The 17,795-nt window shown below is 40.8% G+C and overlaps 1 protein-coding gene across 19 annotated transcripts in view; it reads left to right on the forward strand.

Annotated features, from left to right (window-relative positions):
* The first annotated feature begins 94 nt into the window (after positions 1–94).
* The window catches only part of VTI1A (vesicle transport through interaction with t-SNAREs 1A), a 353,313-nt gene continuing 335,612 nt past the window's right edge, over positions 95–17,795 (forward strand). For all 19 annotated transcript variants that reach the window (XR_004278473.1, XR_004278474.1, XR_004278478.1 and 16 more), the window contains exons 1-3: positions 95–486; positions 11,482–11,540; positions 15,899–16,009. Coding sequence is in view for 6 of the 19 variants with exons in the window: in XM_032311870.1 (XP_032167761.1) it covers positions 393–486; positions 11,482–11,540; positions 15,899–16,009 (264 nt within the window). In the remaining 13 variants the exon portion in view is untranslated. The remainder of the gene's footprint in view (positions 487–11,481; positions 11,541–15,898; positions 16,010–17,795) is intronic.

The following is a 17,795-nucleotide window of genomic DNA, read 5'->3' on the forward strand; positions in this document are numbered from 1 at the left end:
ACTTCCCCGGGGAAGCACGTTCCTGGGATCCTTAGCTTGGGGGAACCAGAGCCGCTTTTCAGAACGTGGAGTGGCAAAAAATGCTTTCCGTGATCCCCGAGAACCCGCAGGTTTTAGGAAGCTTTTCAGGGCCCTAATAGAAGTGCTTTTCTTTTCGAGATTTTTTTTTAAATCTTGAAGCCCGAGCGGACAATAAAAAACGCATCCAGGCCCATTTCCGGAGGACTGAGATTGCGACGAACAACCAGGAAGCGGCCCGGCTGGGAGCTGTCCCCGGTTCTTCACTCTGCTCTCGAGGCCCCCTCCCAGGGTCCCTACACGGTGTTCGTCGGTCCCGCGTGGCTCTTGCCACGACCTGGGCTCCGGCCCGGGCCGACCTTTCCGGAGCCGCCATGTCATCCGACTTCGAAGGCTACGAGCAGGACTTTGCGGTGCTCACGGCAGAGATCACCAGCAAGATTGCGAGGGTTCCCCGTCTCCCGCCTGGTGAGAGTCCTGACCCGGCCGGGCGGGGGTGGCCCTGAGGGCGCTGAGGCTCGCGGGCGGTGGAACGTCTCTGAGGAGCCAGGTGGGGCAGGGCCCCCCCCGGAGGGATGGAGCTGGACTTGGTTGAGGGGGAAAGCACAGTCCAGGCTGGGTTGTGGAGTGCCAGGAGAGGAGCCTGCGCTGAGCTTCTGGGCTGGAATCCGGACTTCACCGCTTTGTTAACTTCTGCAACCTTGGGGACGTTTCTCTGACTCCTAGTTTTTGTTTTGTTTTGTCTCGTTTGTAAAATAGAGAAGTGGATATTCAAAGAGTGAATGAACGTACCCAAATCATGGGTCTGCAATATACAGTAACCGGTTGTTTTGTTAGTAATAATATTACTATATGCGGCAAAATAGGGTTAAGAGCCACGGTACCAGGATTCAGATCCCAGCTTTGCCACTTAAAAGTTGTGGAACTTAGGAAAGTTTCTTAAATCGCTCTCAACTTTACTTCTTGGTAAAATGAAAAACGATACGTCTCTCCTGGAATTGTGGAGATTAAATGATTTAACATATGGAAAGCCCTTTTTTTGGTGTTAGCTGCTATAATTACTAGTATTTTTCATAACCCCCAGCCCCTTATCTTATTTTTCATCCTTCTTGGGAGACTGTAACCTAATTTTATGTAACATTTGGTACAGGATGATTTTTATCACTTTTAAAATTCCACGTATCCCATCTAGAGGTGTTTTTGGTTTGGTTTCTTTGTTTTATTTTTTTAAATAATTTATTTATTTGAGAGAGTGAGTGGGAGAGAGAGAGAGCACGGGCAGGGGTAGAGGGAGCAGCGAGAGGGAAAGGGAAAAGCAGACCCTCCCCCTCAGCAGGCAGTCCCTTGTCCTCTGGAGGCTCCATCACAAGACCCCGAGATCATGACCTGAGCCAAAGGCAAACACTTAACCGACTGAGCCACCCAGGTGCTCTGTTTTAGTGTTTTAGCATATCTTACTTTCCATGCTTAACTGTCAACTATGAAGGTGGGAGCTTTGTTTGATTTCCTTGGCATTTACTTAGGGCTCAGAAAAATGTTTAAGTTAATGAGCAGATGAATATGAATATGATATTTGGCAATTATTTTTGTATGTGAGACATTGTTTTAGGATTTATCTTTCTCTAAGTACAGATTGGAGTGGTTGGTTGCAGATAAGATTATTACTTTTAGTCAAGCAGAGAAAGACAACTATCATATGATCTCCCTGATATGAGGAAGTGGTGATGCAACATGGGGGCTTAAGTGGGTAGAAGAAGAATCAATGAAACAAGATGGAATTGGGAGGGAGACAAACCATAAGTGACTCTTAATCTCACAAAACAAACTGAGGGTTGCTGGGGGGAGGGGAGTTGGGAGAAGGGGGTGGGATTATGGACATTGGGGAGGGTATATGCTTTGGTGAGTGCTGTGAAATGTGTAAACCTGGTGATTCACAGACCTGTACCCCTGGGGATAAAAATATATGTTTATAAAAAATAAAAAATTAAAAAAAAAAGATTATTACTTTTAGCTTAGTTTTGTTAGGGAAATTGAACCATCGTCTGGACTTGGCTCTACCTGGCTCTGGGGTATAGTGCATAGAAAAGAGGATGCTCAGTGATCTGTGAGCTGGTGGGCAGCTTCCTATTTCCCATCTTGTTAGTCAATCCTTGATGCCAGCAATAATTTCTGCAGGACCGAAATTGTCGTTCCTCGTTGCCTTTCACTACTTTCCCCAAACTTGTGTGTTTATAAATAATTTTCTTCCTTTATTTCCTTGTTTCTCTTTCCCTCTCCCCCTATTTTCTATTAATAGGGTCATTTGCTTGAAACCAGGATCTCTGAACTTACACCCCACTCATCTCCTGAAGTCCCAGTTAGTTCTGGTGAGGTGAATGATGTCTTAAAGAGGTTTATGAGCCCAAGTGAGGGAACAAGAGGACAGAACCAAGGTAGCATATACCACCGAGCTCTGCTGCCTCGGAGAAGGTGGCTGATGGCCTCATCACTTCATGATGCATCACCTCGTCTCTTCTCTTCAGTTCCGCTTTTCTCCACTGCCCAAGGCCATCTTGATTTTTGTTTTCCTTGTTGCTGGAGACGACTTCTTTTGAGTTGAGGCTCAGAGTATCAGGACTAGTGATTTCAGTTGGCTTTTTGTTTATTTTTAATTGTAACAGTTTTAACAGAGAAGCATTTTCTGTTTGGGCTAATAGATTTTTGTATTGGGCAGGTGTTTTATATGAAGTAACAAAGTCATCCATGGGTGCAGAGTTGTAAAAGCTGTTTCCAAGAAAATAGATCTTGTTACAGTTGATTTTTTTCCTTGTCTTTATGTTTCAATGTAACAATTCTTGCCATATAGAAGGAAACCTTTGATTTACATGCCTTAAAAATAAAACCTTGACTGGCCTTGCATGTAGTCTAATGTAAGGACCAAACATAGCAGCTTCACCGGAATTGAAAGAATATTGTATAGCGGGCACTGGAAAAATGCTTACTGACCTGACTAATCGAATGATAGTTATTTTTAAAAATGTAGTAGTTTCCCTCTTAGTAGTTACTTATGCTTGCTCCCTTTATAATCTGTTTCTAATTGATAAATAGAAAAGGATGAAAAATATATCCATGTAGTTATAAATTTCAGGTATATGTCTGTGAACTAACAAATTAATATGTATCACCAAAAAAAAGAAAAGTATGATTAAAAGTAATTATAATCTCTCTGGACATCATTAGTGGTTGACCTAGAGGAGATGAACTATGCTTTACTTAATTTGAGAAGTTTAAAATTGGAGCAAACTTTGCAGCCAGAGCAGTTCATTCCCCGAGCTTACTGATTTATTTAAATTGAAGTAGAGTGAGTTGGATTGATTATAATGAACTTCAATCTCTGCTGTGCATGTACAATGTATTAAAGTGTTACCTCCAGGGAAAATGAAAAAGATTGAGTATTTTACAACCTCATTTTAAAGGAGAAATTTGATTACTCTGTGATATGTCTTAAACAATAAAAAGACTTTGCTCTTAGACTGAAGTGTTTGAATTTAACTAATTTTAGTACTTGGACTGATGAAACACATCAGTCCCTTCTTAGGTAGTAGTTTTATGACACTATTTGAAATTTAATTTTAATGATTAGAGTTCTGTGGTGAAGTCAGGAAAACGGAAGTGTGAAAACCATAGCTAATACTAATTGCAAAGTTCTTCTTTCTTTGGTGAAGAACCCCAGGTGGGGGATGCTCTGCAGAAGCTCCATTACATCAGGCAGGCATTCTCAAGAATCGTAAATAAAATGTTCTTCTGCAATTATTTGCTTACTTCATTTACAGAGAGAGAAATGGTCTTCTGTGGATCCTACCACTGTAAGATTCACACATGGCATTGGATCTGATTAGAATCTCTGCTTTGCTACTTACTAGATGTGCAGTCTTGGGCAAGTTGCTTGGCCTCTTTAAACCTGCTTCCTCCATTTTTAAGTTGGGGAGAGGATGTAATTGCTTCAACCTTACAATATTGTAAAAACATCAAATGAAAGAAAGCCTGGAACACCCTAGCACAATTTTCTTCCCAGAGAATGTGCATGATAAATTAGCTATTAAAAGTGTTGCTACTGCTGGAGGCAACAGCTGGTAGGGTTACTTAGGACCCAGCTTCTTAGACTTTGTGATATTAATTGAATTCTTACAGGAAACTTGGACCTCAGTTCTTTCTTCCTTTTCTGCCTAGACTAGAGTTAGGTGGATCTCTCTTGCTCATGCCTACATTTGAGAGTATATGAGTGATCTGAGCTTTTTGGATATGAAATGAAATTGGGCTTTGAGCTCAGGATATCAAGGAGGGAGGCAGGGAGAGAAGTGAAAGTGGTGGGACAAGACAGATGTTTTTGCTAAAAGAAAATGCTCAAGTCTCTCTTATTACATATGTCAATCCTTGGAGGCTTTTGAAGACCATCTAGGGGTAGCTGTAAATAGAAGCTGTAAATGTTCGGTGATTCTCTCTTGGCCTTTGTAGTTGTAGTGGTTGTAGATAGAATTCAGAAAAGCTTTTACTTATGCTTTACTTATGCTTTTACTTATGAGTATTGTGGTTTGCTTAGTATGTGGCTCAGGAGCTGTAATGTCCACATGTTTCTACTGAGTGCTTGGAATATGGCTACAGAGTGAAATAATAATATTTTGGATGTATTGGACTAAATATTATTAAAATTAAATATATACATATCTTAAAACTATATTTACTTGTTCCTTTTTACTCTGAAATGTGGAGACTAAAAAATTTAAAATTTCCTATGTGACTTGGATGCATTATATTTCTGTTGTTCTGGAGAGTTAGAGTTGAAGAGATGGTTCCAGTCCTAACTCAGGAATTTAGGTGCACAGTAAATTGGATCGGCATACTTTAATCCCATACCCAAACTCTAATCCCAGGTGGACCAGTCTCCCTTCACCAATGTAGTTATGCTGAGTAATGGCTTCATTGGTTTTTTAAAAATAACTTTTAATTTCAGAACAGGTTTAGATTTGTAGAAAAATCACAAATAAAGAGAACGCCTCTATACCCCATGCCCAGTTTCCTCTATTGTTAACATCATGTATTAATATGATACATTTGGTGTTGCAGTCAGTGAGCCCAGACCGATACATTATAATTAAATAAAGTCCATACTTTGTTCAGATTTCCTCATGTTTTGTTTTCTTTATCTTTTTGTTTTGCCTAATATCATGTCACTATTCTAGGATCCAGTCCGGGATACTGGAAAACATTTAGCAGTCAGGGCTCCTTATGTTCCTCTTAGCTGTAACAGTTTTCTCAGGCTTTTCTTAGACTTCAATTTAGGAGGAGTACTTGTAGGATATTTGAGAGAATATTCTTCAACTGGGATTTGCCTGATACTTTTCTCATGATTAGACTGGAGTTCTAGGTTTGGGGGAAGAAGATCACAGAAATAACACACTGTTTTTATCACATTATATCAAGAATACTGTAACTTATCACTACTGATGCTAACTTTGATCACCTGTCTAGGTTTGTCAGGTTTCTCCACTGTAAAGTTACTCTCTTGCTTCTTTTCCATACTCTTTGGAAGGCAGTCCTATGCACAGTCCACACTTCAGGCCTGGGGCATCACATTCCACCTCCTGGAAGGCTTAACATTTATGTAAATCATTTGGGATCCCCTACAGGAGAGATTTTGACTATTCTCCATTTACTTAGTTAGTTATATACATGGGTTTATGATATTTATTTTATTCTTTTTTATTGTGTTCCAATACTACTTTATTTTGTTGCTCAAATTGTTCCATCTTTGACCTTTGGAAGCCCTTTACCTGGCTTCTATGTCCTTTTGGTAGACGCCTATCATTGCAGGTTTGTTTTTTGTTTTTCTTGTTTTGTTTCTTTTTCCTTTTTAGCACTTTCTTGCTTTCTGGTATTATAAAATACTCTAGTATCAGCTTGTGTTTTTCCCATACCAGTCCCAGATTCGGCCATTTCTACAATGAGTCCCGCTTCCATTTATTGAGAGGTGGTGTTAGAAACCAAGACTTAGCGGTATCTGGGTGGCTTTGTGGGTTAAGCATCCGACTCTTGATTGAGTCTCAAGTCATGAAATCGAGCCCTATGTCAGGCTCCATGCTTAGCATGAGTTCTTGGGATTCTTTCTCTCCCTCTCTCTCTACCCCTCCCCCATACTCTCTCTCTTAAGAAAGAAAGAAAAGAAAAACGAAACCAAGATCTGGATGCTGGGTACTTATTGCTACTGGGGTATTATTGCTTCTTGTCCTTCTGAGCTGGAAGACAAGGAAGTACATATGTGTACAAGTAAATCTTGTATATATACATATCAGTATTTATATGTGTAGCCGTCTATAGTGAGCTAAACATGAGTTCATATCGCTGTCTCCAACCCTAATCCATAATTACATGGATCATTCTAGAATGGCTTTGTTTCTATTTTGACCATTCTCTAATGTGCTACATAGTGTAGTATTAGTAATATGTCCATTTTTAAGTACTCCAATATAAAAATTTCCTCTATTAGTGGTTTCACTGTACATTTCCCAATACATAGTTTCTGCTGCTATTTTATCCAAAAAGAGCTACAATGTACAAAGACAGGTGCCAGTTACTGAATTTAAGTTAGCACTGACATATACACTACTTTATGGGGGAGTGCAAGACTGAGCACTTCTTTCAATACTAACAAAAAACATGCATCAAGCACTTCCGTTAATTTTGAGTGACCAAGAAAAGATCATACTATGTGAAGACTTATGTGTATACCAGCATTCATCAATCCTATATGCAAAAAAAGAAAAAGTGATGAAATTTGTTTATATAGTATATTTTATGTAGTACAGTGGAGGTTAAGAGCTCAGTTCGGGACAACAGACCTTTTTAAAATTCCAACTCTGCAATTTATTAACTGTTTAACTTTGGAGAAATTATTTTATCACTCTGAGTTTACATACTTCCCTGAGAATGGAATAGTAACTAGCATCTCCAAAGGACCATTTGGAGGATTGACTGCAGTAATGTTCAAAACATAACCCTGTGAAAACAATGATAGCAGTTAGTCATGAGATTCTGAATCCTAGAACAGTGCCACTTGTAAAGGTGATGGCATTTGGTGTGAAAAGTTCGAAACTGTCTTGGGAATTATGCAGGAGTAATGCTAGAAGTCTGCCAAAAACTTAATGTTGGTAAATATTTCCAAGGTCATCTCATTCAGTCTTTCTTTCCTTCCTTTCTTCCTCATTCATGCTTTCCTCCTAAATCATCACCTTTTCATTCTCTTAAAAATGTGAGGAATTTAGTTGGAGAGGGCTAAATTCAGAGTTAGGACAAAGATCTGGCAAGAGTGGTCCCTGCTCCCAAGGAGCTGGAAATGTAGGGGAGGAGGGAAATTACAGAAAGCACTTTCTTGTGACCACCAGAGCCACTAGAACAGAGTCCAGAGGTCTGGGAATTCAGAGGGGATAAAGATCTGTCCCAGGAAATCACCTCAAGGAGAAGGTGGGATTTTGCACAAAAATGGGGGGAAAGGTATATTAAGAGAGGTTGCAATAAGTGGGTGCAGTTGGTTTCTTGTTTTTGACTTTCCAGAATCCTCTATTCTATTTTCTGATAGCAGCACCTCAACTTTCCATTGAGGAAATACCTAGACCCAGTCTTGGTGGAACCAATAGGCCACCATGCCCTTTACAGGACAACAGGTGAACATATTACCTGTTGAGTGCATTCGAGAACGTTTCCTGGAATTCGAATTGTGTACAGAGTGAACCAAGAGGAAAGCATGCCACTACCGCTCTAGACTCTCCTTTTGCAGAGACTGTCAGTGAGTTCTGCTCTCTTGGTACCCCGAGGTACTCCTTTCTGAGCCTGGGGACTCATTTTTATCATTGACTCTATGAGCCACTCCATTTTATTCTCATGATTCTCCCTCTAACTCTAACAGCTATCTTTCTAATAAATTCCTTTTTTGGCTTAGGTTAGTCAGTTCTGTTGTAGTCAACCAAAGAACACTGAGTGGTAGCTTAAACAAAAGGTTAGAGCAGGAAAAAAAAAGAGGGAAAGAATGAGATTTGGGTAATAATGAATAGTCTGGGTAGCATGTGACATGTACACTGGAGAGCTAGTAGTTGGAAACAAAGTTGGAAAGGTTGCTTGGATCTGGAATGTGAAAGACCTTGACCTCTAGGCTTAAGTGATGCAATCAAAGCCACATTTTAGGAAGCTTAAGTGGTGGAGAGGAGCAGGTATAAAGACAGGGAAAGCTATTTTTGTAAATGTTTGCACACTCCTACATTATTCAGTTAACTGCCAGTTTTCAAGAACTGATCATATGACCATCTCAGTGCTAGATTTTAGGACTATAAAGATAATTAAGACATGATTAAAGCCTCCAACCTAGAAAATAAATCAGACCTGTAAGTGTGGGAGATAAATTGCTGGAATTAGATAAGGGTTGTAGGTGTTTTCCCTAAGAGAGAGCAGCTAACTCTTTTGTCGGTTTAGGAAAGGCTTCAAAGAGGTGATGATTTCTGAAGTGAGTTTTGAATGACAGTTTGGCAGGCAGTCACAGTGGAGGTGGGCATAGGCCTTGGGGTTAAAGGTTTTTGGTCCTGGAAATATATTAGGATTAGAGATAAAGATTTGGGATCATAAATGTATGATATGAGAGTTTAAAATGAGAGTGGGTGAAATTGTCCAGGAACATCGAGCATAATCAGAAGAAAAACAAGGATTGAACTCCTGGGAATGCCGATAAGTTGAAGGATAAACGGAGGAAAGGATGCTGGCAGAGGACACTGAGACAGAAGGGTGTGTAGGAGGATCAGAAAATCAGAGTGTGCTGGAAGCCAGGAGATAAAAAAGTGATAGGATGGGAGGAGCAGAATGTCAGATGCCACAAGATTAAGTAGAAGTAGGACCGGAGAATGTCCGTTTGTTTGGGCGGAGGGAAGGTCATCAGACTTAGGGTCATTTCAGTGGACTGGTGGGAGTGAGAGTGAGATTTCCAGGAGGAAATGGAGAGATGAAGAAGGGAAATGTGACTGTGGATAGAGGAGAGAGAAATTAGTAGCAAACGGGAGTACTGGACAAGGATGGCTTCTTCCTTTGTTTTGTTTTGTTGATGAGAAAGACTGGTGCTTCTTAGTCCTAAAGGTCCAGCATGGACTTTCCCAACAACTGAACACTTTAAAGAAAACAAGATGTTCCTTCAGCTATGTACATTCATAATCTCACGCTGGTCCAAGATGGGCTTGTTTTATTTCATATTCTGCCCCGGCATAAAAATAGCGTGCTTCTCCTGTAACTTGTGGAGATGTCGGACAGATGATGTGTTGCAGGAGCAAATAAATTTGGGGTCATAAACTAGATTTTTAATCTGGCCTAACTTTTCAAAGACAAAAGTCAAACTGAATTTTAATTTCAAGTGTGCATTTTTCTTATTTGGAGCATGCACAAAACACCTTATGTGACAGCTCCTGCCCTCCCCAGTTTGGGGGGAATCAAAGGGAAGGGGTTGGGGGTGGCAGAACCTAATTATGATTCTAGCAAAATAATAACTTCTACTAAAGATTCCCCACTTAGTGTTGACTATCCTTCTGAAGAGTTAGCTGCTAAATGTTGTACCCATTTCAAGCTTCATGACCTCTCTAGTTTGTTGTATTAGTTATCGTTAGGTTCACAGAAACCGAATTTTAAAGATTTATTTATTTATTTCAGAGAGAGAGAGAGACAGAATGCATGCCGTGTGGAGGGGCAGAGGGAGAGGGAGAGAGAGTCTTAAGCAGACTCCATGCTGAGTGCAGAGTGCAATTCGGGGCTCGATTTCAAGATCCTGAGATCATGACCTGAGCCAGAACCAAGAGTCAGATGCTTAACTAACTGCCACCCAGGCACTCTGAAACCTAACTTTAAATAAAGAAATCTGTTAGTTCAAGAAAACAAATCATGATAAAGTCAAGCAAAACCTGTTTCAGAGTTATCTGGAACCAGAAATTAATTAACGAAATCTACCTACCTACCTGCTTACCTACCTACCTACCTACTACCTGCTCCTCAGCTTTGTTTCTTTTTCAGTATTGACTTCATTCTTAACCACTGCAAAGTGGCAGTCCTTGAAGCTAGAACAATGGATACCAACAGCTTCTAGATTTACGTTGTCATATAACTCTACCAAGAAAGGGGAAAAGACTTTGCTGTTGCTCTAGAACTCTGAATGGTCTACTTGAGTTGTATGCTGACTCCACTTCCACCCGCCAGACCAATGTGGCAAGAGGGATTGATCCACTGGGGTCGGTCCAGCTAGGGTGAGGAGCCCGTGTTTTGCTGAGTCACTGTGACCAAAGGCGCAGCAGCATAGAAGGAGATAACATCTCCCATCGAGTTGCTTGGTGAAGGAGCGAGCCTCAAAAGAGTGGGGATACTGCCTGATAAAAGAAGGATGCTAGACACAAAACCATAAATGTTCAGTGGATTTGCTTAGCACAAGACTGAGTAAATGGACTCATTGTTTTGGAATGAGAGTGAGACATTTTCTGAAAATACCCGCTAGGACATAAACCTGTCCTAGGAAGGAGAGCTACAGTTGGGTGATAACTGAATGGTTGTAGAGTTTGAATAAGCTACATTCAGAGACTTAGCACTTCATAATTTTAAAAGTACTTTTACTTGCATCAGCTTTGTGAGCTAAAAAGAATTAGCTATTTTAAATTTCCATTTTAGAGAGTACTAACGGGGTCTCAGAAAAAAAACAAAACACTTTTTTATCCAGGATCCCACAACCAACCAGCAAAGTAGGTAGTGACTTTGGGTTTAGAATTAGTAGTCCTGACTTCAAATATTTCTTTCATTATACCCAGTTCTTAATGAAAGTACAGTCTTTTAAAGGGTTATAAGCTCATGCCCCGTTTTAGGAATTATTTTGGTATGTGACTTTCCCCCCCAAATTTTAATTTATATTCTAGTTAAGATATAGTGTAATGTTCGTTTCATGTGTAGACTTTAGTGATTCATTACTTACACACAGCAGTTGGTGCTCATCTCTATGAGGGCACTCCTTTACCCATCACCCGTCTACCCCATGTGACTTTTAAATTGTATTCATAAGTCAGTGTCTCCCAGTTTATTAAAGTCATGACTCGACTCTGAAGACTTCTCGTGCAACAAGGAATGGTTTGCTCTTGTTGACTTAGTTTCTTCTAAAGGACAAACTAATTTTTGTTTTCTCTTAGAAATGTAATAGCATCTTTTCATAATTATGTAAAATCCATAGGATTATATATTTCCATGTAGCCTAGACTCAGTGACTTAAAAATGGTTCCTTACCCACCAAAGAATGATCTGGTCATCTGCCTGGTGTGGTAATTGTCTACTCTGACCGGAAAGGAAAAGGCATGTAAACATAGAAGTTTTCATATATTAAATTACTTGTATTCCTAGCAATTCCTTGGTATTTATTGTTTGTTTCAGATGAGAAGAAGCAGATGGTTGCAAATGTGGAGAAACAGCTCGAAGAAGCAAAAGAACTGGTAGGTACAGATATGGTCATGTATTTTAACATACAACCAGAGTCTTTTCTGCTGATACCTTCCTCTAACCTGTTTTATACTATGTGGAAAGGTGACACTTTTCTGATTAGCATTTTAAAATTTGGACCTCATCAGTTTTTAAATTGAAGAGAATTTAATAGTTTCTTGGGATTTTATGCTTCTTAATTAAAGTGATTCTCTTTTTAATTCCACCTTTAATTTTGATTCCTTCATAATACTTTTCATAATAGCTAGAAATAGCTCATGCTTATTAAAGGCATACTGAGTACCAGACACTGTATTAATCATATAACTTGCTTTATAATATTTGATTTTCACACAAGCCCTGTGAGACAAATGCTATTCATCAAGAAATGTTAAGGATCTGAGGATGTTCCCCTACTTGCTTTGTAGAAGGTGAGCTTGCCACAATTTCACGGATGCGGGCAGAAGACAGGAGATTCCTAGGTCAGAGAGAGTTTTATTACAGCAAAAGGTGCTGTCAGAATTTCAGCACGCTGCCTCAGGTCCCTGAGCCCCAGCTCCCACAGAATGCTGCAGGTTGGCCTGGAAAAGTCCCCACACTCAGTGGAACACCTTACAGGAAGGGAACCTGGAGCCTGGGAAATGCCCTGCTTTGTAGCAGTCTGTGAGCGAGGCTGCTGTTTGTCCCAGAGGGACACAGTATTTCCTCCCCAAGGGTTGCTCTTTGTAAATATAACTCTGAGAAACGGCTTGAGAAAGGAGTGGTGAGGGCCTCACATTCTTGGCATGCCAAGCAAGACATGTGGGAGCGTGAGACATCCACGGAGGAGTGATTCTCTATGCCATGCTTGTCCCCATTTTGCAGATGGGGAAACTGAGGCCTAGGAAGATGAAGTAACTTTGAGATGCCACACCAAGCAAGTGGCAGAGTACGGGCTTGTATTTAAATATGCTGAGCCCAGAACTCCAGCTCATCCACTATTTCTTGATAAAAATAAACTTGCAAATCAAGGAACAAAAAGTATTAAAAGGTATTGTGTCCCAGGTTTTGGTTTTAAAGCCAGGTATCACAAGGACGACTCTACCTGTTACTGCATTGTGTTCCCAAATGAGTGTGTCACTTTCCTAAATGCTGAAGGGCACTACTTGGGGTTCCTTCAGAACATACTTACTGATGTACTTTAGAACCGTTCCCCAAGTGTGTTTCTGGTGATGGCTGCTACCAGTTTAAGTATGTTTGGGAAATTAGCTAGCTGAGATAGGATTGGAGGTTGGCATCTTTCTCAGTTGTTTTTCTACAGAATCTTCTTGGACCCTGACGGAGGCTAAGAGGCATTATGAATCTCCAAGAAGGGACGGTAGGAGGCAGCTAAAGTGTGGAGTATTTCCAAGCTTATTTGACTGACTGAATGACTTTTGCTGACAGGCCCATACGCAAGGGGCTGCCCTTTTAGGGGTTCTGTAGAAGTAGGTGGCTGTCGTTCCCTGAGACACAGCAGACCTTTGTTCTGCGACTTGGAGGGCTGAGGTAGCAAGCTGCACTGCACTGCCCTGTCTCCTCTGGCTCTCCTGTAGCTGTCAGAATGGTGGACACTCTCCATGCCCCAGAAGACTCGCTTCCCACCCTCTGTGCTGTCACTGGGCTCTCCGGCTTCGAATGTTTGCCTCTCTTTTGACATTTCCCCCTTTTTGCAAATACTTTTATCCTTACTTTGTTTTCTTTTTATATTCAACTATTTCTCTCATGGTTTCTGGCCTTCACGCAAAAAGACTGACCTCCTACATAGTATAGCTGCTGATCAGGACAGCCCTTCTCCCATTGATAGTACAGTGCAACTGCTCAATTGTTTGCCTCCGAGTTGACCCCTTCTATTGTTGTTGAGTTCCCAGGTGCAGTTCTTCTGCCTCAAAATCTGTGTTTTGGTTTGTCGAGCCATCCAGGTACTGATTGTTAGAAAGGTGGTTTCCTAATAACCAAGATTTTACTATGCCAAGAAGTATAAGACATAGTCATCTCCTTATAGAGTTTGTAGTCATTCTCAGTCATGACCAACCCCAAGAATTCTAAGATAGGTGTTTCTGTTTGTTTAAGATGATTGGACAGCTGATTTACTGAGTTCCGAAGAAATCCTTGTTCATTATATTACCTCCTCTCCTTTGGATGAGGACCCTGGCAGAAAAACTTCTTTTTGATCTCACTTATTAGGATTACTTGTGTTTCTGCTGAGCAACTGGCTTGTATTAATCTCTCGGACCCTGTTCATCTTGTGATTACCATGTCCCCCACATGGTGTTGTTGGCTGGCTGAACGTTGGGACGACAAGTTCATGTTAGCCTTATTTCTGGTTTCATTGGAAATGCTTGTTGTTGTGTTTCCTTTTTTTTTTTTCTTATTCACCTACTGTTAATTTTGCTTTCAGTGTCTTTGTAAAATGTCTTAAACAGAAGTGTAGTTAGCACTTGGATTTTCAGTTACATGCCCTTAAGCAGTTATTTGGATGATCCTGTTCACCTTATTAGAACTAGGTACTTCATGATGATTTCAGAGAAGTGTTTTTTTTTTTTTTTAAGTTTTAAAAAGGTTTTTCTTTATTCATTAGAGAGAGAGAGAGAGAGAGAGAGAGAGAAAGGGAGCACAAGCAGGGGGAGGGAGAGTGGGAGAGGGAGAAGCAGACTCCTCACTGAGTAGGGAGCCTGACCTGGGGCTCTATCTCAGGACCCCAGGATCATGACCTGAACTGAAGGCAGATGCCCAATTGATTGAGCCACCCGGGTGCCCCCAAAGAAGTATTTTAAGACTTGCCTTTGCTCAGTGACAATTTAACTTATTGGTGCTTCAAATTTATGTTGAGACATGGCAAGAATTTAAGTGGTCACTGCTTAAATCAAGGCTAATGAAAACTCTCTCTCTCTCTCAGAAAAAATTAAGGACCATGAATTAAAACATGGTTTTCTGGTTTATCTGAGAGCTACTATCGTTACTCAGTCTCTAACGCTGGACAAGTAGAAGTTTTATTAGTGATAAGCTTATAGTAGTCATGGAAATAACTCATTAAAAGGTAAAATATAATAGCGGCATTTTGGGGTACGAGTTTATTTGACATGGTCTGAGCCAATTTGCTGTTGGTGGTGGTTTTTATTTTTTAATGCCAGGTGTAAATAAGCTATCTCTGATACCTTGTGTCTATACCTGCTGTATTACCTCTGTGTCATCAGTAATCATCTCTGCTATTAACATTAATCTAGCGATTACCAAGCAAGAGACACTGTTGTAAGCACATTATTGGAATTACACCATATAATCTCTACAGCTGTCCTACAAAAGACATACTATTTTTAGAAAGGAGAAAAGTAAAGCCCAGAAGACTTAATAAACCCATCCGAGGCTGCCCATCTAATAAGTAATGGAGCCCGATGTGGACGCAGGCGTCTGACTCAAAAGTCTGTGTTCTTACTCGTCACACTGTTTCTGTTTTGCCTCTCATTAAATGTGCATGTGTGGTATCCAAAGTGTTATTAATGCCAGATTCTTGGAAAGTATGTGGCTGAGATCTCAGTGAGCTTTGTGTAATTTAGTAGATGACTGTATCCACTCAGTGCCATATCGACGTGGTTACAAAGGAGCAGGAGTTACACTGGAGGGTCAGACCACGTATTGGTTGGCACAAGATTTTCCTAATCAGAAAAGAGTTTCCAGAAGAATTTTCACCAAATGACTAAGGCTGGGCTGACATTTTATAAATTTTGGGTGGAAGTAATGGTTTGTTTTATGTTCCCATAATCCTGGTGGTTTAGGGTCAGAAGACCAGTCCAGGTGAGGTTGGCCTGAATGATAGGACACACCAATGTGATTAAGGTTGTTATTATTGAGGACATTTGGATTAATGCGTATGTTAAAAAAAAAAAATAGGGCATTGGGGTGGCTCAGTGGGTTAAGCCTCTGCCTTCGGCTCAGGTCATGATCTCAGGGTCCTGGGAACGAGTCCCGCATCGGGCCCTCTGCTCAGCAGGGAGCCTGCTTCCCCCTCTCTCAGCCTGCCTGCCTCTCTGCCTGCTTGTGATCTCCGTCTGTCAAATAAATAAATAAAATCTAAAACAAGCAAACGAACAATCAAACATTCTTGACAGAGTGAGTGCTTTGGCACTCTGCGTGGCACTAGCAAGCAGTCAGCAACAACTTCATTTGTTGACGCAAAGAAAAGTTAAGCCCCAAAGCAGTCCCAGTGTCACTTGATCTTGGGCAGTGAGCGCTCTCAGACTGGCTCCTCAGGTGTAAAAGGAGAAATTGGGATTAAATCCTTTCAGCTCTAAATGTCTGGCCAAATAAAGCATAAGCATATGGTTGAAGTCACGTTTTCCTCTCGCCCTGCCAGCTTGAACAGATGGATCTGGAAGTCCGAGAGATACCACCCCAGAGTCGAGGAATGTACAGCAACAGGATGCGAAGCTACAAGCAAGAAATGGGCAAACTTGAAACAGATTTTGTGAGTCAGACTCCCCCTCTGTCATATTTACCGCTCTTTCTCTGTCTTCACCTGTGTTTTCTGTCGTTTCCGCCACACGCCTCAGTGAGCCCGATGAGCATCGTCTCCAGGAGCCGGTGCAGGAGACAGCACAGCTTCCATTGTCTGTGGCTTGTGGGGGGGTCTAAAAATACCCAAAGAGCTAGCTAATGGTGGAATGTGAGGTGTGTTGGATTCCTGACTCACAGATGGATCCGAAGCACGACGACGTCTGGGTTTTGACAGTGTGTATTTGTACTTAGCATTTAGGAGAATTCTGGAACCCAATTTTGGGCCTTTCTTAATCTGCAGCCTTTCGGGTGCAGTGTTCATAGATGGACTTCAGGGGCGCATGAATGTCCTGAAATTATATAGGTATTTTTGGACAACCATTTCTATGAGCACTCTTCTCCTGGGGTAGGCGCCATAGACTGTATTAGAGTCTTGAAGGAATATGTTACCCTCCTCCCACACAAAGACAGAAGGAATTCACTTAATAATTGATACAAGTGATTCTTTATACCAGTTGCCCCATGAGAGTATTAAGTGTTCTCCCCCTATATGTCCGACTTTCAGCTCTACCCACTTAAGAGCAAACTTAAGAATGCATATTTAAATATAGAGTGTTGAAATAGTTAGGAATTAGAAAGTAATAGCAGTATGGAAGCTAGAGCTGGGCAATTCCACTGCTGAGTATATTTCCAAAAGAATTGAAAGCAGAGTTTTTATATTTGTACACCCATGTTCATTGCAGCATTATTCACGACACCAAAAGGTAGATGCGACCCAGGTGTCCACCACAAAACGTGGTGTACAATGAGATATTATTCAGCCTTAAAAATGTTGGAAATTCTAATGTATCCTATGCTATGACATGACATGACATGCTTGAGAACATTATGCTAAGTGAAATAAGCCAACCATGAAAGGCAAATAGTATATGATTCTGTTTATGTTATGTTCCTAGAGTAGTCAAAGATAAGAGACAGAAAGTAGAATGGTGGTTGCCAGGGACTGGAGAGAGGGGGAAATGGGCCGTTATTGTTTAATGGGTACAGAGTTTCAGTTTTGCAAGATGAAAGGTTCTAAAGAATGGCTGCTTAATAGGTGAATACATTTAACACCATGAAACTGTGCACTTAAGAATGGTTCAGACGGCAAATCTTAAATTATGTGTATTTTACTACTTAAAAACAAAAAAGATGGGGTTCCTGTGTAGCTCAGTGGGTTAAAGCCTCTGCCTTCAGCTCAGGTCATGATCCCAGAGTCCTGGGATCGAGCCCCACATGGGGCTCTCTCCTTAGCAGGGAGCCTGCTTCCTCCTCTCTCTCTGCCTGCTTCTCTGCCTACTTGTGATCTCCATCTGCTAAATAAATAAATAAATAAAATCTTAAAAAAAAGATACAGATGAAGAAAGAACTGAGCTTTACCAGTAAATGACAGAGAAGTCATGTCTTGGTATGTGAATCGACTTCTTTGCTGACCCGGGGGTCCAAATTCATAAAGAAAGTCAAGAAGTGATAAGAGTATTTCTGCCTCTGTTCTTGCCTAAAGTGTTTTACTTCTAGACTATAGCGGTACCAGACCCAGTAGAAATACCCCTAGAATCTGGAGATAGGGTGATTTGCAGTTAGACATGTTTATTTTATATTTTGGTGGATATTGCCTAAGAAGTTGAGATAGACTATGTCAGTGATTCTGATGCAGTTGCCTTTTAAATTGTGTCTTTATTAATTTAAAAAAAATTGGGGGACGCCTAGGTGGTTCA

The sequence above is a fragment of the Mustela erminea genome, chromosome 14, assembly GCF_009829155.1.
Source record: "Mustela erminea isolate mMusErm1 chromosome 14, mMusErm1.Pri, whole genome shotgun sequence".
Taxonomy (NCBI): Eukaryota; Metazoa; Chordata; class Mammalia; order Carnivora; family Mustelidae; genus Mustela; species Mustela erminea.